This window comes from Cylas formicarius, unplaced genomic scaffold (assembly GCF_029955315.1).
Source record: "Cylas formicarius isolate icCylForm1 unplaced genomic scaffold, icCylForm1.1 PGA_scaffold_5__7_contigs__length_24384050, whole genome shotgun sequence".
NCBI lineage: Eukaryota > Metazoa > Arthropoda > Insecta > Coleoptera > Brentidae > Cylas > Cylas formicarius.
Window position 1 is genome coordinate 19,017,712 of NW_026844341.1, and position 23,552 is coordinate 19,041,263.

Genomic DNA, 23,552 nt, shown 5'->3' on the forward strand with positions numbered 1-23,552 from the left:
ATACACAGATCAATCATAGTAGAGACTTTTGAAATCACTCATTTTATTTAGAACAATGTTATGTTAAGTTTAATATGTACCCTATTTGCACAATATATCATGTGTATTGTATTGTATTATTTATAAATGATATTGGTAGTAGTGGCATAAGATAAAAGACCTTTCAATACTCACACGAGGCGCAGTCGTCGGTATTGATGGAACAATCTTTGCCCTCGTAACCTCTGGCGCATATGCACTGATACGATCCGTTGATGTTCCTGCAGGTGGCGCCGTTCCTGCACGGTTTGGAAACGACGCACTCGTCGACGTCCTGCTCGCAGAACCTCCCGGTGAAGCCCAAGCTGCAGGTGCACGCGAAGTCCATATAGTTCGAGCTGGGCGTGCACTTTGCGTTGTGGCGACATCTGTTGGGCGAACACGGATCGAGCCTGTCCTGGCACTCTCTGCCGGTGAACGGCAGCTCGCAGACGCATTTGTAATCGTTAACCAGATCGATACACGAACCGCCGTTCTTGCACGGGTTGACGGCGCAGTCGTCAATATTCGATTCGCAATTGATGCCGGAATATCCGGCCAGACACTCGCACGTATACGAAGCGAGGTGGTCGTGGCATATGCCGCCATGTTGGCAAGGATTCGAGGCGCATTCGTCGATGTTGATTTCGCATTGTTTGCCGCCGTAACCGGGTAGACAGTGACAGATGAACTGGTTGACGCCGTCCTCGCAGCTACCCCCGTGTCTGCACGGATTCGACTTGCATTCGTCGACGTCGCTGAGGCAGCGCGCGTCGTAGTAACCCCTGGGGCATTCGCAGCGAAAACCGTTGACCATGTCGATGCAGACGCCCCCGTTTGCGCACGGGTTCGACGCGCACTCGTCGATGTCGTTCTCGCAATGGCGGCCCGTGAATCCCGGTACGCACTCGCAGGTGTAACTAGAGAGCATTACCAGATCAATACGTCTATAGGTGCTTTGCTTGCTTGCTTGAAAAACGACCTTAGGGTTTGAGCCCTTGCTTCTTCAAGCAGTCAAGCATTCAAACATAAAAAATCTGATTCCATATAGTGCGAAGTACGACCAATATTGGTAGTCCATAGGCACAGGGGGAAAATTAAACCAAAAAAACATGTAAATAGGAGAACATTCCATAAATACGTATTAAAAATTTTAGTGTGTGTATTTTAGTATCGGTTATTCAGGAAAGAGTAGGAGGGGAAGATTCAGAGGAAAAAAAGTATTAGTGATCAAATTTTTACCTTTAAAATGATTCAGCTAACACGTGAGAACAAAACCTAAATCTGAATTTATTATTTGCAGACTTTAAGCAAGCTTATATAGCGGCTGGGGCTTTAAATAAAATACTAAATGCCAATGATGTATCAAGAGCAGGTAAGATAAGGATTAATAAGACAATGATTAGAAGAAGAAGAAGAAAAGAAATTACTTTAAATAAAATGCCAAGAGGTAAAGAGGTATTAAGAGCAGCCACGATAAGGATTTATAACACAATGATTAGAAGAAAAACAACAGAAATCAGCAGAGAATCTCATCTTCGGGTGTTACAGAGACTGCAAGTCCCGAGGAAGATCCAAAGATTAATGAGTTTGAGTAATATGGAGAACAGGGTGATTCTTGATAGCCGGAACGTTTTAAGGTGGGTAGAGATCTGAGACGGGAGACCCGTTATCGACTTGGCTTTTTAATCTGGTCTTGGAAATGGTATTTAGAGATAGTGGAATCGATAGAAAAAGAACAATCTATGATACTGAACATCAATGTTTAGCCTACGCTCCTAGCAAGAGCCAGGAAAGAGGTAGAAATTATATTTAAAAACGTCGAAAAAATTCTAAAATATTACGAGTTGATGATTAATGAGAAAAAAAACGAAATATCTGTAAAGGAACTGCCACAAATTTCAATGAAGCATATGTCACATTTAAAGTGGACACTAGGGAATACATCTTCGAATGTTTATCAATTTGAGTATTTAGGTGTCACTTTGGCGCAAAATGGACAGGCGGAGTACAATGATTAGAAGAAGAAGAACAGAAATTAGCAATCTGGGAAAGAAAAATGTTGAGGAAAATATTAGAAGGTGTTAAAGTAAATGAAACGGAATAGAGAAGAAAAACTAATGAGGAAATTCGGAATTCGGACAACCAAGGGAAGTGAAGAAAGAGAGGCTACGCTGATTAGGGGATGTCAGGCTGATTAATGGAGGTAGATGGGCGAAAAGGATATTGCAGAAAGCGGATGAAGGAAGAAGAAGAAGCGGTCGTCAGCGAAAAAGGTGGTTAGAAAATACTATTGAAAATCTAAGAGAAATGGGCATCGAAAACAGACGAGACAAGATAATAGCAAACAGTAAAGAATTTTTTTTTTTTTATTCCTTTTTTTCCATACTGACTGGAATTAGAACAACCACTGTATTTAAATTATTGCAGGAAAGAAAGGCAGCAGAATAAAAAAAGTCCAGAAAGACCAGCAAAAATCCTCTATAATCGCACAAGATATGCTCGAAGAAAAGTTCAATTTTCTTAATTTAATAAAGGAAACACCTATCGTAGAAAACCGCTATGGAAAAATTTGACGGATATGAATTTTGTTTGGAAAAAGCAGATATTTGAGAGTAGTAAAATCGATCATTGACAAAGAAGAAATATAAAGAAGTACTATATAGAGCAGAATATGCTTATCAAGCTTTCAGGGTCCAAGGGTGTAAAGTACTTTAGAGAAAAACAAGCTATATATCACTCACGACCCATACAACAAACACCCACTTACTCTTGGCAAAAAAAACAAGATATTAAAAAGACAATAGCAGTTTTAATGATAATATCAAGAGGAGCAGACACGTCCTCAGATGAGGATGTAGATCATGAAGTCATGACAAACGGAACACACTGGAGACGCGTTATTTTGTCGGATAAGACCCATCCAGGGTTGTGAGTAAGCAAGTATGTAATATTAATTAAATATCATGCATCACACACGCCTTTCCACTTACATTTGAAATTGGTTCCCACTGCAGGCATGAAAAAACGCCATGGTTTTGGTTAGTATCGGTTAGTTTTGGTTTCGGAAGACTTTCTTACCTGTTGATACCGTCGACGCATCTAGCACCGTTGCGACATGGATTGCTGTAGCACTCGTTGACGTTGATCTCGCAGTTGGGACCCGAGGTACCGGCCTTGCAGAGGCACTGGTACCCGTTGATGAGGTCCTGACATATGCCGCCGTACTGGCAAGGGTTCGACTCGCACTCGTTGATCTGGTGCTGGCAAAGGTACCCCGCGTATCCCGGATGGCACGTGCAGGAAAAAGAATTTTCTCCATCTATGCATTCGCCGTGGTGACACGGCGAAGATTGGCAGTCGTTGATGTTAGTTTCGCAGGAAAGTCCGGTGAATCCGGGCGGGCACTCGCACGTGTATCCTGCTACGGAATCGTGGCAGAGGCCGCCGTTGCGACAAGGCGCGGATACGCAGTCGTCGATGTTGATCTGGCATCGGGACCCGGTGAAACCGATCGCGCAGGTACATTTGAAAGAGTTGATGAGGTCGTGGCAGACGCCGCCGTTGAGGCACGGTTTGTCTTTGCACTCGTCGATGTCGATTTCGCATTGGGTACCCGTAAAACCTGCAATTACGTGTATCGAATATGGCGGATGTGTTCATGGTAATTTTCCGCTCGAGAGATATTTATCTGCGGCATGGTTTGAAGTGAGGCTCTGACGCAAGATGGTGAGGCTATATATAAAAAATTAAACACGGGGTCGATAGAGGGCGTTAAGAGTAAAGGAAAAGGGTACGGCGCGGAACTGCTGCGTGAAAATATAAATTAGGGACATATAATAGTAAAATTTTATACTAATCGTTAGAGCTGTTTATATAATTAATAGTAAAATCTAATTTAAAAAAGGATAAAAGTATTTTTTATGTTTGGTGAGGTGGTACAATTGAAAGTTCATTTTTGGCAATTGGCAATAGGTAATAAATAATTTTATTTTAAAGAAAAAATGATTTTAACAGGTATTTTAAGATATGCTTTCAATCGCCTATGACATTTATTTGTTTTTCTTATAAAATTTATTTTGTTTTTTGCATCGATTTTAGAAAGTTATGAAATATTTAAACGAATTGGTAAGTTTGTTATTTAAAAAAATTAATTGTTTTGTACAAAGGAAACCAAAAGTTTTATTTGCAATAAAGTTTCCATTAGTATTAAAAAATATACTGACTAATTCACAAATTTACAATTACAAAAGTTTGTTTTAACTATGGCTAGTAATCAAATTTAATATAAGCAAACAATGGTTAACTGCCTTTATTAATAATTAATTAGTTTGTTAAATACAGCATCAAGTTTATTATAATTGACCACCGAATTAAAATTTCTGTCTGAAAAATGTAATCATAATTATGTATATGTTTCTTTCGGTGTACAAATCCCCAAATAATAATTGAATGCCATCGAAAAATTTAGAAAGAATAATGTAAAAAGTTAACCATAAAATTAATGAAATAAATGAAATCACATCAAAAAGTTAAGACTTCTCCAAAAATGTAAGATGGATAACGTAATTTGATCACCGAATTAAAAAAAAACATTTAGTATAGTTTGGATTTCTTTGAATGTGGGAGAATGTTTCAGCGTTGAGACTAGAAGAAAATTTCATTTTCTTTATTTTACTACTTTTTTTTGTTTTTTTTCAATGCATTGATTGAATTACGCGATTAAACAAAGGCCATTGGAGCTTCAAACTATTTTAGTTTCATTAGTTTTGTAAAGTAGATTGGCTAAAAAAACCTCTTTTCTTTCTTTTTTTCAGATACTCAAAAACTAGTTTTACCACGTATGAGCTCTTAATTATTAATGGGAAGATTATCCTGATTATAGTTTTGCATTTTCGATTTAGTCTCATATATATCATATGACCACTAGATCATTAAGCCCGATTTTATTGATAATTTGTCACTGTTCGATGATACTGTTCCACTCGATATAAAAAAAAAGAAGGTAGTCCAGACGGTGTAAATTCTAGGGTTCAAAAATTTGAGATCGATCAAAAGAACATCAATTCGATTATTCAAACGGAATTGAGTGACTTGCTCTCCCTAAAATCATCAAATTTGTTCAAAACCTTTGACGTACCATATGATTTCCTTGATATTGGCATTGCATTGCGGCCTTCAAACAAATAAAAGTTATAAATGACGCAGAATTAGAGTTGGTCTCTGAATATAATAAAAAAAAAACGAAGAACAATTTCATTACTTGCTGCTAGTTGTCAAAGAACAGGGAGGACTATTTCTGACTGTAATAAAAGTCGATTTGTGTAACTAAATTCAGAAAATTTATATTTTTCTATTAATACTGTATTAAGATATAAAATTTCCCATGGCGGAACAAAATTCCTTTTGTATTAATGTATTTGTTGATATTTCTCGAATAAAGAACTTCTGTGTCTGAAACAGATAATAAATAATTTAAAATTTTACTAATTCAAATTTGAATATATTTATTTAAAAAAATGAATATAAGCACCAAAAGAGACCTTTTTTTGTAGAGCATTAAATTTCCTATAAAAAAAAATTGAAAACACTTCAAGATAATTATATTTCAGTCAATAACAACAACAAATCTATGACTTAATGAGGATAATCTTCCCATTAATATTAAGAGCTCATGCGTGGTAACTAGCAACTAGTTTTTGCTTGTCAGATTGACCCACACTAATGTAAAGGGTATAACATAATTCGAAATTCCTCATTTATTATTTATCATCTGCGAATGCCTTGGCGATATTGTGCGGTCGAAAATTAAAAACGAGAGAAACAAAGAAAAAAGAAGCGCGCGCCATCTTGACACCCGCGAAAACAAAAGAGCGGCGCTGCGATTATTACATTCCACGTAAGCGCCCGAGGGTTAATTGCTTTCCGCCGCGCCGAAAAGGAAACAAAACGAGCCGGGGATTGGATTCGCCATCATCTCCGATGCAAAATATTCCATTAATATGCGTCATTGCGGCGATGCGATTCGCCTCTTCGGAAATTGGAATCGTCTTCGGTATTATACACGCAAAGAAGCGACCGCGGCGGAGTCTGCACGTGCGTAGATCTACACGGCCCACAATGATGTCGCGCATGTTTCTCACAAAATAAAATTGAACCAAAACGCGCTGTCATTGGCTGTGACCGGTTGTGACGTCAATTCGCTCGTCAGATTTCGCGCCAGCCCGACGGTAGCATAGAGAAGCCATTAGAGAAACAATGCGTTCGTCTTGGTTTTATTATAATTTTAGGCTTGATCCTGTCGCTTGCTTTTGATATCTTGTTTTTAGTATCAAAAGGAAAATTTTGAAATGAAAAAAGCCGATTTTTTAGAAGATCAGTCTGATTATTTACCTTTGATTACAATTATAATATATTAATTTTATTGTTGAACAGTGTTTTCACACCTAGCTGCTAGTATGCATTCATATTTAAGCGTGTAAATAAATAAACAGTAATATAGAATCTCGTTTCCTAATTCCACACCATAGGAACCTTGTCTGTGTCTATAGATCTTGCTATAGCACCACTATTTTAACAGACAGCACGGTAAGCGTCAGTAAAATACTTCATCAAAAATTTTTCTTGCTTTTCGTAAAAGTTTTGCCCCGTCTTATACGCACACATGCACCGGAAATGTCACAAGTAAATATTTGGTACAATTTAAAGTAACCCGTTAGCGACGAGTTTATTTCGGTATTAAACATAAACCGCGCCTCTGTAAGAAGAGAATAAAACAACGTGGGAAAGTAGCAACAAAAATTGGAATTTTCGAAAGAGCCCATAAAGCGATATCATTTAACCAAAGGCTGTGTGCATAGTTAGTTTCATTTTTACACTAAAATAACAAATATTTGAAAATATATAGTCGGTAGGTATTCATCTTTTTATTGATTTTTTTATTTATTTAATAAAATTTAGTCTTTATTTCTCTTGGAAAATGAACAGTATTACTACGTTCTTCTGGTTCGGTCAAATAACGAAACAATATTCCCACTGCTAGGCACAATTAAAGACAATGCGATTGACTAATATACCCTTCGCTTCTATGAAACGAATGGTGGCATGAAGATACAACTGCAGAACTTTTTCAACAATGGTTCGAAGATTGTCTTCTAACATTCTTCACAATAGTGTTATAGCAACGGCAGCAAATGCTTTTATTTGAAAGAAGTTTTTAAAAAATTAGCTTTTACAAGTTTTAAAAGCATTCAGTAAAAATCTATAGGTTTGTGGCCCGTTAGCAAAGCAACATATTTGCCTTCACTTTAACTGCTAGTTTTAGATCATATTGTTAAAACCAAGACAGCGACACAAAACTGCCATATAGAATAATACAAATATTATTTTATAATATATAATAAATAAAGTAGTTTTATTAAACTTTTGCATTTCATTAGATTAATTATAATGAATATTTTCTTTCCTACCCTGTAGTACATCTTTTATTGTCAAGCTCTCCTTAACACAATGAGACCTGCACAGGTGTGGAAGCACACCGTCTCAAGTCTTCAACCTCAAACCTTTCATGCAGATTGCACGCTCCCTACAGCAAAAGGTGCTCAGGACGCGCCCATATAACGTGGCGTGTTACTTCCACGTAGCCGTACCGATTTAGTACTCGGTAAACGTAAACTTCGCCAAAAAAATACGCGTTTTGCGCAACCGTCGGTCATAGAGGGTGTTTCAGTTTTATTTATATTATTTAAAAAAACCTATCGGACGCGGTTTTTTGTCGTCTTCCTCTCGGTTCACCTGCAGGAACGATCTCGTGGGCGTTCCCGCGAGAGATAACTAGCACCAGGTGTACGCGAAACGGTGACCTACATTTTAAAAACACTCAATGACGTCGTGCGGTAATAAATCACAGCGCGTCGCGGAAATGAAAAACTATACCTGGCATGCAGACGCATCTGAACGTGCCGGGATCGTCCAGACAGGAGCCGTCGTTATGGCAGGGATGCGATTCGCACTCGTTGACGTTCGTTTCGCATCGTGGACCGGTGAAGCCTTGGGTGCAGTTGCACGCGAAGCTACCGGGCGTGTTGACGCATATACCGTCATGTTCGCAAGGCGATCCTGAAATTAAAAAGCGAAACTATCATCTGGAAACGACGAATCCAACCTCATTTGATATGTGGCAGAGCTATGTTTAAAGAGATGGGAAATCAGCAGGGTTGGTGGAAAGATTTTGGAGTGAGGATGATTTATGAATTGCAGCCTTCTAGGTGCAGAAGAAGAGGCAGTTTGTTGAAGAGAAAATTGCAAATAGAAAGTATACCCAGAAGAGTATGGTCTTCAAATTGAAAATCAGACTTTTTATAAGTGATCATTTGGTTTTTCAAGAAATATTTTGAACCAAGAGTTGAGAGATTGTCCGAGCTCTTTCTAAAGATGACTTAGTGCTTTTAATTAATGATCTCGGATGGGAGATCAACTAAGTTGGTGTGACTTCGGCTTTTGAATGAATTTCACCTTCATAGTAGTGTTTTTGCAGATGGAGAAGTAGAAACAGATTGATGAGGAGAGAAATTATACGGAAGTTCGTTTTAAATGGCCTACCGTTGAAACTAAATCACAGCTACTTCACGAGGATGGTCTTCAAATTGAAAATCAGACTCTTTATAAGTGATCATTTGGTCTTTCAAGGAATATTTTCAACCTAGAGTTGAGAGATTGTCCGCGGTCTTTCTGAAGATGAGTTAGTGCTGTTTAATTATTGATCCCGGATGGGAGATCAACTAGGTTGGTGTGACTTCGGATTTGAATGAATTTCATCTTTATAGTAACGTATTTGATGATGGAGAAGCAGTGACCGATTGATGAGGAGAGAGTCGAAAATATACGGAAGTTTTTTTTAAATGGCCCACCTTTGAAACCAAATCTCTCCATCTCTCTTGGGGATAGATTTTTGTATGTGGATAGAAAGAAGAAAAAATGCGAAATATTCTGTAGTGGTCAATTTAGAATTCTCTTGCGGTTGATTTAGTGCTGTCAGTGTTCCATCAATTGAAAAGTTGGAAGGAAAATCAGCCAGGTGCGAAGGATGATTTAGGGATAAAAAGCGGGGCGATGTTGCTGCTATAGGAAATGATGAACCTGGGGAGCGGAATCGAGCACTTGCCAACGGACATTTTATTTTTTCGAAAATACCACTTTTTGTACAAGCTTCAAGCCGGTTGACCTTTCTAGGAGTACTTTTTTCGGGTACCAAGTCAGCTAAACGAAAGGTAACGTCGACACTCGCAATTCACACCTGCAATAGGACCGAACAGCGTATAATTCTTTGAGCAAACAGCATCCGATCCGGGGCGGGACGGGAGGGAGCAAGTTTGTCGAACCCTCAGCCGCTTACGTCGATTTGCATGGTCGTAGATGCGGTAGCCGCCGCTCTGCTAAGCTGAGCGCAGCTACTCACTCACCTCTCGGGAGCGCCGTTGCCGCTGTCCAACGGTAAAGACGATGCGTGCCCCTCAGAAGACGGGCACTTGGCAACGTGGCGCGCGGCTTTAAAAAAATCGGTCTCCGCGTTCGGTCATTGACAAGATCGGTATCGTGAGAGCCGTGGTGACGTTATTATTAGTGACGGCGACACGCCGCACCGCGCGAAAGCGGTAATTAGAGACATCTATTCCTATCTGCCGCAAGTGTCCCCGACTATTAGCGGGGGGCGGGCCCGTATACAGGGTCTCTCGCAAGAACCTCGAAAACGTTTCACTGTCATTATGACCGGAACCGGAAGAAGTTCTACTGACCGAGGATAGTACCAGAATGGGTTTAAAGATCAACCTCGTAAGACCAAAACCATACGTCTCCTTAAAGTTGCTTCATCCGCATCGCCATTCATTGTCTCTGAGGCTCAAAAGATTCTCTAGTGTCTCACACAAACTACAAGATGCTAAGTGGTTGAATATGCAGAATAAGCGTAGACTACGCTCCTTGGTACTCCTTCGGACAGATGTTCACAGAATCAACCTTACATTTAGGGATCTTATCTCTCCACCACCACACAGGTCTCTTTTTTAAAGAAGCTTCTAATATAACATTTATTTTACTTATCGTTACTTACAATACCGTTCCTCTCTCTTTACAAGCCTTATCACCAATAAACTTCAAAAAAAAAAGAAAACACAAGAAATGTTCAGCCAACAAGCAAATTGCGAGTGATTTTCGAGTAAGTTCAGTCCTAAAATTTTCATACGTACACATTTGTACTTGGAACAATTTTAATTGCTTTCATCTCCTTTTTTGCAATTTATGTCGTTTATTGGTATTTTATGGTATTGTAAATTGAAAATTGCAGAATAAATGTATTATTATAGTTTTTGGGCTTACCAAAGATAATGTCAATACGCAGATAACTCTTAATGGCGAAATTCTTCAGCAGATTTCCACAAACCTTACAATAACATACTTCATACAGGGTGGTCAAATTTACTAAGTAATAAAAATGTCAATGAGGTTTCTGAGAAGTTTTACCAAACACTACTGCCTTTATCTATTATCCATAAAAGATCATTTCGGGTATGGTTCACATCCGAAATAATTAAAGCGATTTTAATCCAATATAAAACAAGATGTCTGGAAGGAGGTCAAAATTACTCCCGTCCTAAACAAAAGAAAGTCATCTGATTTATCCAACTACAGGCATATATCAATAATATCGCATTTTGCGAGGGCTTTCTAGCTGTCGCTGCGTGCTAGTATTTTCAACCAAATGAAACACTTGATAACACAAAATGGTTTCTTTAAAGGTCGAAGCACCATCAGTAGTTTGATTTGCTTTGCAGAATTCGCTGCTAAGGCTTTTGACGGCGGGAGGCGGGCGGGTGTGCCATACACGGACTTTTCAAAAGCGTTTGAAGGGGTAGGCCACACTGTACTCTAAACTGAGGATGCTCGGATTTTGTGATGATCTTGTGGCATTGATAAAGTCATAACTGCATAACAGAATACAGTATGCGGAGCTTCGCGGTCAATCATCGCTTAGGTTCATGGCTAGTAGAGGCGTTCTCCAGGGTAGCGCTAATGATAAAGTAACTGATACTGATACTTTAACTTTTAATTAACATCTGGATCACGTATTATTAAGAAAATGTGACAATTTGAAAGACCTGGCTGTAACGTTTGACACAAAACTCTCCTTCAGAAATCATGTCTATAAAGCTTGTGGAAGTCCATTCAAAATGCTGGGATTCATAGTGATCTGGATCTCCAGAACAACTAATGAAGAAGTTCTGACCAGAATGAAATATTTTAACTGATCTCATTAAAATCCTGGTTGGCAAAATTGAGGGTAAGAGGAGTATAGCATAGTATAGATTTTTTATGTAGGTAACCAACTAGGCCCACTTGAGGGATCTACAAGATGATGGTCATTCATCACCTTGGCGTGGTTGCGCTCGACCGGAAGTCGCAACGTCCAAACCACACCAACTGATGGATGCTGTCCCGGTTCTAGAGCTTTAGAGAGATGTGGCGAAAACGCTGTATCTTGGACCGGAGCTTTCCGTTGCAATAGCTGATGAAGGAGCTGAATTATGAGACTTTACAGGTGCTTAAGCAGTCGAGGGTCTTCATTGCGAGATCATCTACCCCTATGAACTAAAAGAGGCCTCTCAGTCTCAGCACATGCATTCTAAGAAGGGATCTCCATATCATCGGAGTGGGCAACGACAACATAGGTGAGGCAGTGTTTAGAAGAAGAGGAAACTCCAATTCATCACTTAATAAGCTGCGCACCACTGAGGAGCAGTCAATTAAGAGTACTAGGATGTTAATTCGTTGATCTCGAGCAACTAGTCACACCTCCATGAAAGTGTGAAGCATAATGGAAGCTGGAAGGTCTGGAATGTACACCACTGGCCATCAAAGGAATGGATCCACTGCCGAGAGAAGACTTCCCACAATTGAACAAGTTAAGAAGAAGAACAAGTGAGTCCTATGTCCTACTTATAAACAAGCAACGAGAACCAGCCACATATTAATGTCCCGTGATTTACAAACCATTAATATCATATATTATCTAGGTATTTAGTTCCTATTTGATGATATTTTGTTTCTGCTAGAATTTTTTGCTTTTTGATGCGCCTCATGTTTTTTATTTTTGAAATAAACGAGCTTAATTAATAAGCTTTTCATTTTTATTACCTTTCTCTATAAACTTTGAGATAACTGTCCTCGTTCAAATTTTCCGCCACCCAAGTCAAGAAAATGAGTTAAGTAGTTTTAACTATGGAATATAAAACTCCCGGTTTTATTAGCCTTCCCTATGGGGCGTGTTCATTTAATTATGACCCGCTGATCGATCAAAGCGCGGACCTTTGGTAAAAATACAACAAGCAACATTGTTTCGATGGACAGGAAAGGAAAAAACGCGTTTTAATTGGAAACCCGCTGGCTCGTAACGACGGGAGATTTGTTTATACAAAAACCGCCGGTCCAATTTAAATTTAACGCAGATCCAGGTTCGTAATCGATATCGATCGTATCATTAGGAGACAAGTTGTAACAATGGAGGATTCCTACGATCCAAATAGAGAAGAGAGAAGAGAAGGAAAAACAAACAGTATGTAACCTATAGGAATAAAAATTGAAAAATGAGGACGTCCAAAAAGAGAAAAGAGTATATTTATCAGCATTTTGTTTTTTTATTCCCGCCTCCATCTTACTTATTAAACGAAATGAGGAATTTAATATCAAACATAGGTATTATAAAAAAAAATCATAAACATAAAACAAATAGTCAACTTTAATTTGAGCTTGTTCGTTATTAGTCCACATTTACCTGATAATATTTTTGACATGAGTCAAAGAACAAGTACTTTTCTTGCATAATTTTTTCTTGCTCTAATCTTGGTAAAATTATTAGTTTGACATTGAATTTTGTATTTCATACAGCAACAAAGATTAAAAAACAAGATGCTGAGAAAAGATGAGGTTATGCATTGATTCAGACAGACATCTAATAACGGAATTTTCACAACACACAAACATTGAGAATAAAAATGGTTGTTCTTGAAATACTCCATACATGCTTAAAAATTAAATTTAAATAAAAATGCTTTTCATAATATCGTTTCTGAAGCTTTAAGCTACGAGTAACATATCGGTTAACTAAATCGAATCAGTAGGTCGCGAGAAAATTATCTTTGAAATTGATTGGTGCTGTCAATTTTGATGCGAAGTTTATTTTTCTGTGTTAACAAGTAAATAATAATAATAAATAATAATAATATAATACAATAATAAATAATAAATAAATAATAATAATAATAATGTATAATAATAATTAAAAACAAAAAAAAATTGAAACACAAATTAGGGAAAATGCTGGAACACTACAATGCTCCCGTCCGTAATTCTAATCTTTTGTGCAGTTTTTTCCCACACGTACTTTAAAAAGTGTCGACAACAATGCTCATGCGCGAGCCATCGCAAACCTCGCTTTCAACCAATAGGAGCTCGCGACGTTTAGCAATCCGACATGGCCGCTGACAATTCCTCCATTTCGACACTCTTCGGATTGGATATGAAATATTTTAGCAGCATTTTGTCAAAATGTACTAAATTATTTACGGCCCTTATTATTACATTATCCATCATCATCATGCGCCTCTTGCATCCAACTCGATCTCCTTCCACACTATTCTGTTTTGTGCCTTCTGCTTCCAGTTTCCCGCTTTTTTTGCGATCGTCTCCCATCTCTTATTCTCTCTGCGTCTCCAGTCTATCAATCTTTTGGTCCAACTATTGTCGCCAAGCGCGCTATATGGCCAGCCCATCTCCATTCGCTTTGAGTTATTGTTATTCTGGTTCTTTGTCTCACTAGCCTGTTTGGTACCATGTCTCTTCTTGTAATTCCCAGCATTGTTCGTTCCATTTTTTTTTTATTTACTCTCAACTTATCTGTGGACTTTTTAGTCAACGTATTTGATCACTGGCCAAGTGCACTAGTTTAAGCATATCGGCAAGGTCCCTATACGGCGTTGAATCTCTCAAGTTTGATTATCTTTATTTCGTACACACCTATTTTCACTTGAAACTAAATTGTTCATGTATTTTGTTTTCTAAAAATTAATGTTAAGACCTACAATTTCTATTGCCTGTTTTAGTAGTTTTATCATTTCGAGGGCAGGTATTCGCCATCGTTATGTATTCTCTTTTTCTATACCAATCTAGTTCCTTAAAAGCATATTCCAGGACTGTCGCAAACAATTTGGGAGAGATAGTATTCCCCTACCTGTTCTGTATTCCTCCGTAAAATCAAACAATTTCAAACAGTTCCAAAAGCTTTTCTGAAATCCACAAATATCAAAGTCAGTACTCGACACATTTTTAAGATTTTCTAAAACCCACCTGCTCACTGGGTTGATAATAAACTAATTTTCCTTCTAACCGTTTTGTGATGATTTTGGTAAACCAATTGTAAATATGAAACAACAGGCTTATCGGTCTATAGTATTGAAGATCTTTTTTGTATAGTAGGAAAGTAAATGCTTTGTTCCAGGTGTTGGTTTGTTACTTTCAGTGGTTCAGAAGTTCAAATCTTTGGTTGATTACTTTGAGTTTTCCAGTTTGTGTTTCATCTGTTTCCTTTAGTTGTCTTTCTGCTTCGTAGAAGTTTTTTGTTATCTCCAGTATTTTACCTCTATTTGTTGTGAAGTTTCCTTCTTCTTCTTTTAGTTTTTTAATTTCTTTTTTGCCGTCGTTTAGTTTTTGTCTAAGATTTTTCATATTTCCGTTCTTCTCAATCGTCTGTTGTATTTTCTCAGTGTTGTATTTCCTTCGATCTTCACGTATTGCTTTCGAGATATCTCTGTTCATGATGCTAAGTTGCTGCCGTGCTGTACTCTTTCTTTTATTATTAATAATATTAATAATATAATAAATACATTTACTGGTTTGCAAAATATACATATTACTACACTACAAAATAAAAGATGGTACCACTTTTAAGACAAGCAAAAGGACTAATAAAATGCAGACATCCAGCAAAGCCAAACACTGTTCAAGCCTCAATTCGATGTAAACCAAATTACCCTAAGAACAAAAAAAAAATCAAATAAACATAATTAAATATGCTACATAGAGTTTATAATACATTAATCATTAAAAATAGCGTCCAGCGTCCATACGTTTGAGTACACGCCATAGCAATGATTGAACTGTGACTAAATGGTGGATTCGCAAAGCGTCTTTGTAACAATTGTAAGAAAATATCTATGACTGTATATTAACTTTAAATTCCCATATGCTATTCTCAATCTTTTTGTAATGTAATTCTTGAACCTCAGATCAATATTAAACTATAATATATATAATAATATATCAAAAAGTGCTAAGAATTTTCTTATTTGCCAATCAATTATTTTTTCTAAAAATTTAGTAGGAAGGATGCTAATTGTTTAAACTCTGTGGGGTTCTTTACTTTAGGAAGTGGTGTGACCTTTGCTTCCAAGATTTTGGAAAATAAGCGTTCAATATGCATTCGTTTATGTGTAATAAAATTGATTATTATGGGTGTTTTTTTTTTTCGATGTATAGAACTTCAACTTGGCATTACTGTTCAAGATGGCGACCGACTTAACAGCTGTCAAGTGATTTATTCTCAGTTTGGTTTGGCAATTCACCATGAATAGACTCACGCCGTCGAATGGGCCCAAAACGAGATTGCCGTTGTTCCCGATTTTCATAAGCGAATTTTGTTCAGCGATGAAGCGCACTTCTGGTTGAATGGCTACGTAAACAAACAAAGCTGCTGCATTTGGAGCGAAGCTAATCCTCAAGCGTATGTCGAAACACCGTTACGTCCAGAAAAACTGACTGTTTGGTGCGCTTCATGGGCTGGTGGAATCATTGGTCCGTACTTCTTCAAAACCGATGATGGTCAGAATGTTACAGTCAATGGTGATCGGTATAGAGCTATGATTACTAACTCTTTCATTCCGGAATTGAATAACCATGAAGACGGCGCAATATGTCACACAGCTCGTGCCACAATCGATTTATTGAAAGACACGTTTGCTGACCGCCTAATTTCACGTTTTGGACCTGTGAATTGGCGTCCAAGATCTTGTGATTTAACACCGCTAGACTACTTTGTGTGGGGCTATGTAAAGTCATTGGTCTATGCGGATAAGCCACAAACGCTTGACTATTTGGAAGACAACTTTCGCCGTTTTATTGCAGATGTACGGCCACAAATGTTGGAAAAAGTGATTGAAAATTGGACGTCCAGATTGGACCACATCCGCGCCAGCCGTGACGGTCATATGCCAGAAATCATATTTAAAATGTAATGCCACAAGATTATCTTTCGGATAAATAAAATTCATGTCAATCGAACAATCCATCATTGTTTTATTGCAACTTAAAGTTCTATACATCGAAAAAAAAAACGCCCCTTATAAAGACAGCAAAACTATATTAGATATTTAATTTATCATCACCTATTACCTTAGATTTAATATTTTTTATTATGTAAAATATTTCATTCTATGTAGCCAATGCAAAATGTAGCTCTTGATCCACACTTTCTAATTGATTGTTACTTTTAAGATTTTTCATTTAGTTTTTCTTCTGTCGCGCATAATACTGTTTCTGTGCAGCTTTTAGCGCTTCTTTGATTTTATTATCCATGATATCAATATCTTTCTTTTTTTCGTTCTTTAAGTTTACCTTTACTGTGGTTCTCACTAATCTACGATCACTCCCAATGCATTATTATATTCAATTAAATTAATTTCTAATTTGCCCGTTTAATTAGGTCAGAAGTAATGCAAGATGTTTTGATGCCAATTGAAACATTACAGACTACGACGAAATACCGGAGTTATGGCGTCAGCAGACGCGAATAATAATCGACGATGGGCGACTTTAGCGGTCGTTAAATTGGCGGGTTCGTTTTCTCACAACCGCGATTGCCCCATTGACAATCGATGGCCATTAGACCTGCGACCTCCGACGACCTTGTAGGTAATTATTTAGACTACCGAACCCGTTTAAACGCAGTTAACGGGCGACCTCTGGTCCTCGATTTGTCCCGTGGAAACCGCGCTGCCAATTGTCGCTTGTAATTCTGTTAATTCGCAACTCGGAAGATCTTTATTAGATACCCGCTCGTTTTAATGTGTCGCGAACCCTGATTCGCTTAGACGCTTAGTTCTTGCATTACGTTGCGTATTGCTTATTAGTTTTAAACTACAACAAACTATAGTACAGTGGAGACCATTATGGAACAAAATATATATCATATCTTACCTCTCCATCTCAGGGTCGTGAAAAAGAAACGCATTAATTAATTAAATTCGTAATTTAATAGTGAGGTAAGACAATGCCTAGGCTAGCTCATTAACAACCGAGAAAAATTAATAAAGTAGAAAAGAAAAAAAAATATACTAAACCAAAGCCAGGTTGGAAGGCGGTGAAGGGCACCTCGGTCAGTCCCGGAAGGTGGTAGGTAGGCGCCACGTGATTCGAAAAAGGTAGACTTATCAACCCGAGGTTCCAACCCGTAAAGGAAATAAACAAGTGAATCACGAACAATAATTTATTTCCTTCAACCTGGTGGTAGGTGTGAGTGTCAAATCTCACCTTCAAGTTTTGGCGGTGCAAGAGAATGTAAGACACTATAATTTAAGACTATAAGTTCCGCAAACCGTTCTTGAAGAGAACAGGCCACTTAAGCTACCCAAACCTCAAGATGTCCCGAACGTTACACAGCTGTCTGTCACTATCCCGGGAACCAAGCCAAGATGGAATGGTGGCTCAATGGGACAGCCGCAGGTGGGCAGTCTCAGTTAACCCAGCAAAGTCCGTCCGGAAAGCCGGCTGCTCGATAGGGGAAACTCCACAACTAAACATGTACCCAAGAGACAGCATACACTGCAAGACACCAAGCCTGGTCTGGTATTCCGGTGAAAGAAGAAACCACGTGGAAGGTTTGCGGGAAACGGAGCAACAATACGTACAATACTAATTAAAAAAAAAATCCTAAAATAAAATCGGCATAAATTGAGGAACACTGATTAGGTGGCGAAATGGTTCCAAAAGGTAACTTACCTCGATTCGAGGGTTTTCTGGAAATGTGGGGCAATGACAATTCTTTTCAAAATCCCTCGTTGAGGAAGATTCCCATTCCAAACTCCAAATAGATCCAAAAGTATGGGAAATCATAAATTAGTGACCAATTCACATATCCCCCTCTTATTGGGGTAGCACTACCGGCTCAAAAAGAAATCGGTCACACAAAAGAAAATCTGCCACAACCCCAAGCTTCAAAAGCTAGCGTACAAAATGCCGGACGATTCAGACAACCAGTTTTATTAAAAGGCTGAACGGGCACAAAAAAATTAGAGGGAAAACGCCACTCTTGCCAACCTAGTCGACGGTACGCCGCCAGTAGAAAGAACAACCGAACTATATCTGTGGTGATGGCCGTATGGCCCGTGCCAAAGAATCGAGGTTGCGTCAACGAGATCGAATTACCCGAACGCTATCTATGGTGGCGACCGGACGGCCAGTCACAGAAAATCGAGGAAGAATAGGTTAAGAAACAAAACAATGTTTACTAGGCTCGCCAAGGAATACCGAAGCAATGAAAGCAAATGTGGTCCCTAGTCTCATAGGGTGACCGATGGTAATGGTTATGACTCCTTCTAATGCGCAACTAATACTCTGTTTTTTGCATTAGTATCTCTCAGTAAACCGGTGTCACTTAAGAGAAAACCAAGCGAACAAGGGGCCACGCACACAGCCGTTGCAGCATAAAATATTTATGGTTCGGCAACACAATCGGCCGGGGAGTACAAGTCCGAAACTAAAGGAACCGAGTCTACAAAAGAACATGTGTTCAAATCGCAAAATCGATATGAACCTAATAAACAAGAATTTTAATTGTTAAGAAGCACTCGCCAAACAGCAAAAGGTGAAGGAAATGGACAGTACAATTAATTCTACAAGGTACTAATAAAATAAACCCGTTACTTCGCAAATGTGCCAGCACTGGTACTTTAAAAATGCTAAATTTTACCATTGAAATATGAAACCGTCACACATAAAAGCCCTATTCAACGTGGAAAAAGGCATTCTCTTTAACATCTACGGAGAATGGATCATTCGAAGGGCTCTCGAAAACTGGGCTGGTGCCTCTATTGGCGAGAAGAAAGTGTCAAACTTACGATATGCGGATGACACGATAGTTCTGGCACAAACTGAACAAGAAATGTTTGATCCCCTTCAACGTGTGGAATCAAGCCTACGTCTGAATAGGTCCAAATGCTGCCTGCTGATTGTAAATAGACCTCAGACAATCTCAATACCAGTTTAATACATTCGTGATATAGAAACCAGGGACACTGTCATCTATCTTGGGACAAAACTAACTAGCAAAGGACGCTCCGAGCTAGAAGTCAAGAGAAGAATTGGGATCGCAAAAGAAGCTTTGGATAGACTGGCTAAAATCTGGAAAGACCACAACGTTCTGAAAATGACCAAGATGAGACTTCTCAACACATCGCAACTTATGGGTTGAATGGACTTTAAGGTGGATGGCTCATCATATCAATGTTTTTAATGCTCAAAGAGTTCTTTGTTTGCACTGATCGGTGAGAACTAGCAATGTCGTCGTGATTCGCCTTCGGCGGTTGATTTTTCTAAAGGTTATGTACCATCTAGAATTGACTGTTTTACCTTTCACCATAGAAACAGTTGCGACGTGGACAGTTTTCTTGAAAAAACAGGCTACCATTTGTTTCGAGGTGCTTCGCGCACGAACAACTTTTGTGGGCTTTGTCTCATTCTGAAAGACCCACACAGTTGACTGCTGCTTAGATTCATATGCGTAGATCCGTGATTCGTCACCTGTCACGATATCATAGACGTGTTTGGAAGCACCGCGATCGTTTTTTTTAGCATTTCCTTCGACCCATCAACACGAAACAACGAGAAATTATTTTTCTACTCCTGTCTAGCGTGCGGGAAGCGTCACTTTACCACGTAACTTTCTTTTCCTATGAATCCGAGCCACTTCGGACATTTCCGGGATTTTACCGCACAGATTAGGGAGGAATCGGATGTTTTCGGGGATATTTCCCACGCTTTGAATTTTGACATTTGCCAATTCTGACGGTCATGTCAGTGAATGTATTCGTGCTGTTTTGCGAAAATATACCCAAAAACTAACGGTCGTAGAAAAATTATAGTATGCAACACGTTGTTGTTGCATAATATACTATTTTAGCGGCCATGCAAAATTGTATGTATGCTGGTCCCACTAAAGCCCAAAGATACCTCAATCTCATGGTAAGTCACATGACGGTCCTGCAAAATCAGTTTCCGTACTGCATCAATGTTTTCTTGGACAACCACCGATTTTGGAGGATCTTCACGAAATTCATCCTTAAGTAAACTACAACCACGACTGAAGTCCGAAAACCAGAGATAAACAATAGTCCTAGATGGTGCTTTAACTATAAAAATCTAATTAAGTTCATCGATGCATTGTTGTTGTCCACGTCTAAAGTTATAAAATATATTGCTCCCAATTAAGTTAAATTTTTAACGGACACAATTTTTTTTATTTATCACAAAAAACACAAACACCCTTTCGTCAAAACCTAACTGAGTAAACCTAACCTCAAAATGTCAAACTTGCCTATAAAAACGTTAGTCGCCAGATGTCAGGACTAGTTTAAAAAAATCCCGAAATATAAAAGGCAGCCCTCGTAATAGCAAATATCCGTCACGCGTTAGTTTTGATTAATTTAACTTTTCCGTGCTGGGTGCCAAAAATAAGTTGTTGTTACAAAGGCCCGTTTAATAATACGCTTTAGTTTTTTTTTTGAAGACAGCCCGGCCGACTGGGATGGACGGCACGTTGTCCGGCCTAGCTTTTACATAATTCAAATCGCGGCCCAATACGTTTTACGACGGACACAGCATTTACATGCAAATTGTAATTTCATGTAAAGCCGAGCAAATTGCTTTTGCATAAAATACCGTAATACTCCGATTAGATTGTGCCGTGACGTATAAGGGTGTCCGGTCCTGGCACTTTTCCTGACCGTCTCGCCTGTCATTAGAGATGCGACGTTACTGATTTCGCAGCAGTTAGTTTTTTTTTTTAATCATCATCATTATTATTATTATTTATCATATTTAATTTGCTTCATTTGAGGCAGGCGTTTTTGGTTGGTCGCGTAAAAAAATGATCAAGCGCGTCAATGAAACCGACAATTTAATTATACTAGAGAAAGGCTGAACATCACTAAAAGAAAAGAAATTTTGACAAAATGCCTATATTGGATTAAAAAAAAAATAACAGCAATTTTAGGAATGACATGTTCTCTCTTCTAGATTGACGTCTGTGGTTTTTCCATTGTAAAAATTTGTTGAATGTCTAAAAGTTGAACAAATTTTATCAAAACCAATTAGACATAATTACTTTCTCGTTGACACTTTTTGAGCTCCACAACGGCGAAATCTTTGTAGAACTCAAAAAATGGCAACTAGAAGTGTTTCAGCAAATTTGTGTTTGGAATTTTTTAGTTTCTTCAACTGCACGTTATTAATCTTTTTTTTTTTCTGATAATAATAATATACTTTATTCAGGTAATTTCGACAAGAAAAATTACAAGAAAAGGCAAGAGTGCAATGCCCAGACGTATCTGCTTGCTGATTTCTACACTTATCCTTACGCATAACATCACACCATGGTTTTAATTAATGTTTACAATTTACAATACGTTAAGTACCCACTTAATTATATAACAGAATGAAAAACTAAACCTACCTCTGTAAATAAAAAAACTATTAGCTAAAGTACTGTAAGTACCACAAATTTTTAAAGAATTGTAGCAGTGCACATAGGTTAGATTCTTACTGCGCTCTGTAACTTCTCAATGTTTTTTTTTTTCTTTTTTTTCCCTTTAAATTCTAGAACATAACCACGTTTTTAGTTTATTTGGAAAAGAATTTATTGTCGCATTCTGAACGGAATGGGGCAGGTCATTATATAGTATACCTCTTGCAGCTGAGTGTATTTTTGTATAGCAGCTCTCTCCAGAAAGATGGGTAGAATATTATGAAAAGATGTTGAAAGAAGACCGAAGTGAATTTCAAGAAAAACATGATTTTTCCTACTGCGAAGAAACTGAAAAAACACCAGAAGAAATTAAAAAACACGGCAGTAGTATGAAAAATGGAAAGGCTTCAGGACCGGGGAACCCGTAGAATTAATTAAATATTTTCCTGACGAATTATTCCAGTTATACCTTTAACTTATTCCTGAGAGGTGAAGAAATACCCTCAGAATAGAAAACTGTATAATAATAAAGGTGACCGAAAGAAGTGTACAAATCACCGGAGCCTTAGTGTAACTAACTCAATTTGCAAGTTGTATGGGAAGATAATTATAAGCCGAATTGAAGATTGTTGGGAGGACGCTGAAGATTAAAACTGCTTTTGGGCTCGGCGTTCTTGTATAGGATTTAGCCTAAAACAAACATTAGAAAAGATTGGGCAAAAAGTAACCAGAAAGATAAGGTTGACCAAAGAACTTCGGCGCTCTTTAAGATCTATTCGGAGGGAGCCTTGAAAATCTAGAAAAGAAAATATGAACCAATGGGTATTTCAATTGGGGATCATAAGCTTTATAGCCTTCATTTGGCAGATGACCAAGTAATATTTGCAGGAAATGAGGAAGATATTTACTACATATTGCGAAAAATCCATTAACCCATCAAAAACAGAGTATGTAATGCTGGGAAATGAAGGACCACATTTAGAATTAAGAGGCATTCAAATTAAAAACGCTGATAGTTACAAATACCTTGGTGTACGAATAACAAGTAATGGCCATAATACAAAATAAATAGCAACTAGAATTGTACAAGGTAATACAGCAATACACCAACTAAATAATATACTTTGGAATAACCACATCACTCGAAACACAAAAATTTGAATATATAAAAGTGTCATTGAAAGTATTGCAATATATGGCTGACAGATGCTGACAGCTAACTAGATGGGACATGGTGAGAAATACTGAAATGAGAGAGCAAATGGGTATAGATATTGATATCCTGGAAGCGACTGTTACAATGGATCCCCACCAATCGCAGAAAAAGAGGTAGATCAAGAAAACCGTGGAAGCAGTAAGTATACTGTGCAATGGTGGATGGAGGGCTACATGACTGGAATGATCGCAAGCGTTGGAAGCTAGGATGCGAGAAATGTGACAACTTGCAAGTTGGAATTATTTTAAAAGGAAGTACCTGATTTAGCTTATTTATCTGTAATAATTACAATAATAAATAATACCATCTAATCGACACTGACTTCTAGAGTGTTTTCGTTATCGAGTTGGTTAAAGGTATTGGATTAAGAGTCCCATGATCTAACAACTCCTCAGCTAGCCCGTAGCAGTCTAAGCTGGAGTTGAACCGGCGACGATAAAACAGAAACGTTACCGATACAGCCGCCTCCAGGTA

The 23,552-nt window shown here is 38.1% G+C and overlaps 1 protein-coding gene across 1 annotated transcript in view; it reads right to left on the reverse strand.

Moving 5' to 3' along the window:
• Positions 1-23,552, reverse strand: part of LOC132702421 (neurogenic locus Notch protein) — a 96,962-nt gene that overhangs the window by 11,023 nt on the left and 62,387 nt on the right. Inside the window, exons 8-10 of the mRNA XM_060671014.1 lie at positions 7,954-8,136; positions 3,100-3,643; positions 175-938 (exon numbers count right to left, since the gene is read on the reverse strand). Of these exons, the coding sequence (XP_060526997.1) occupies positions 175-938; positions 3,100-3,643; positions 7,954-8,136 (1,491 nt within the window). The remainder of the gene's footprint in view (positions 1-174; positions 939-3,099; positions 3,644-7,953; positions 8,137-23,552) is intronic.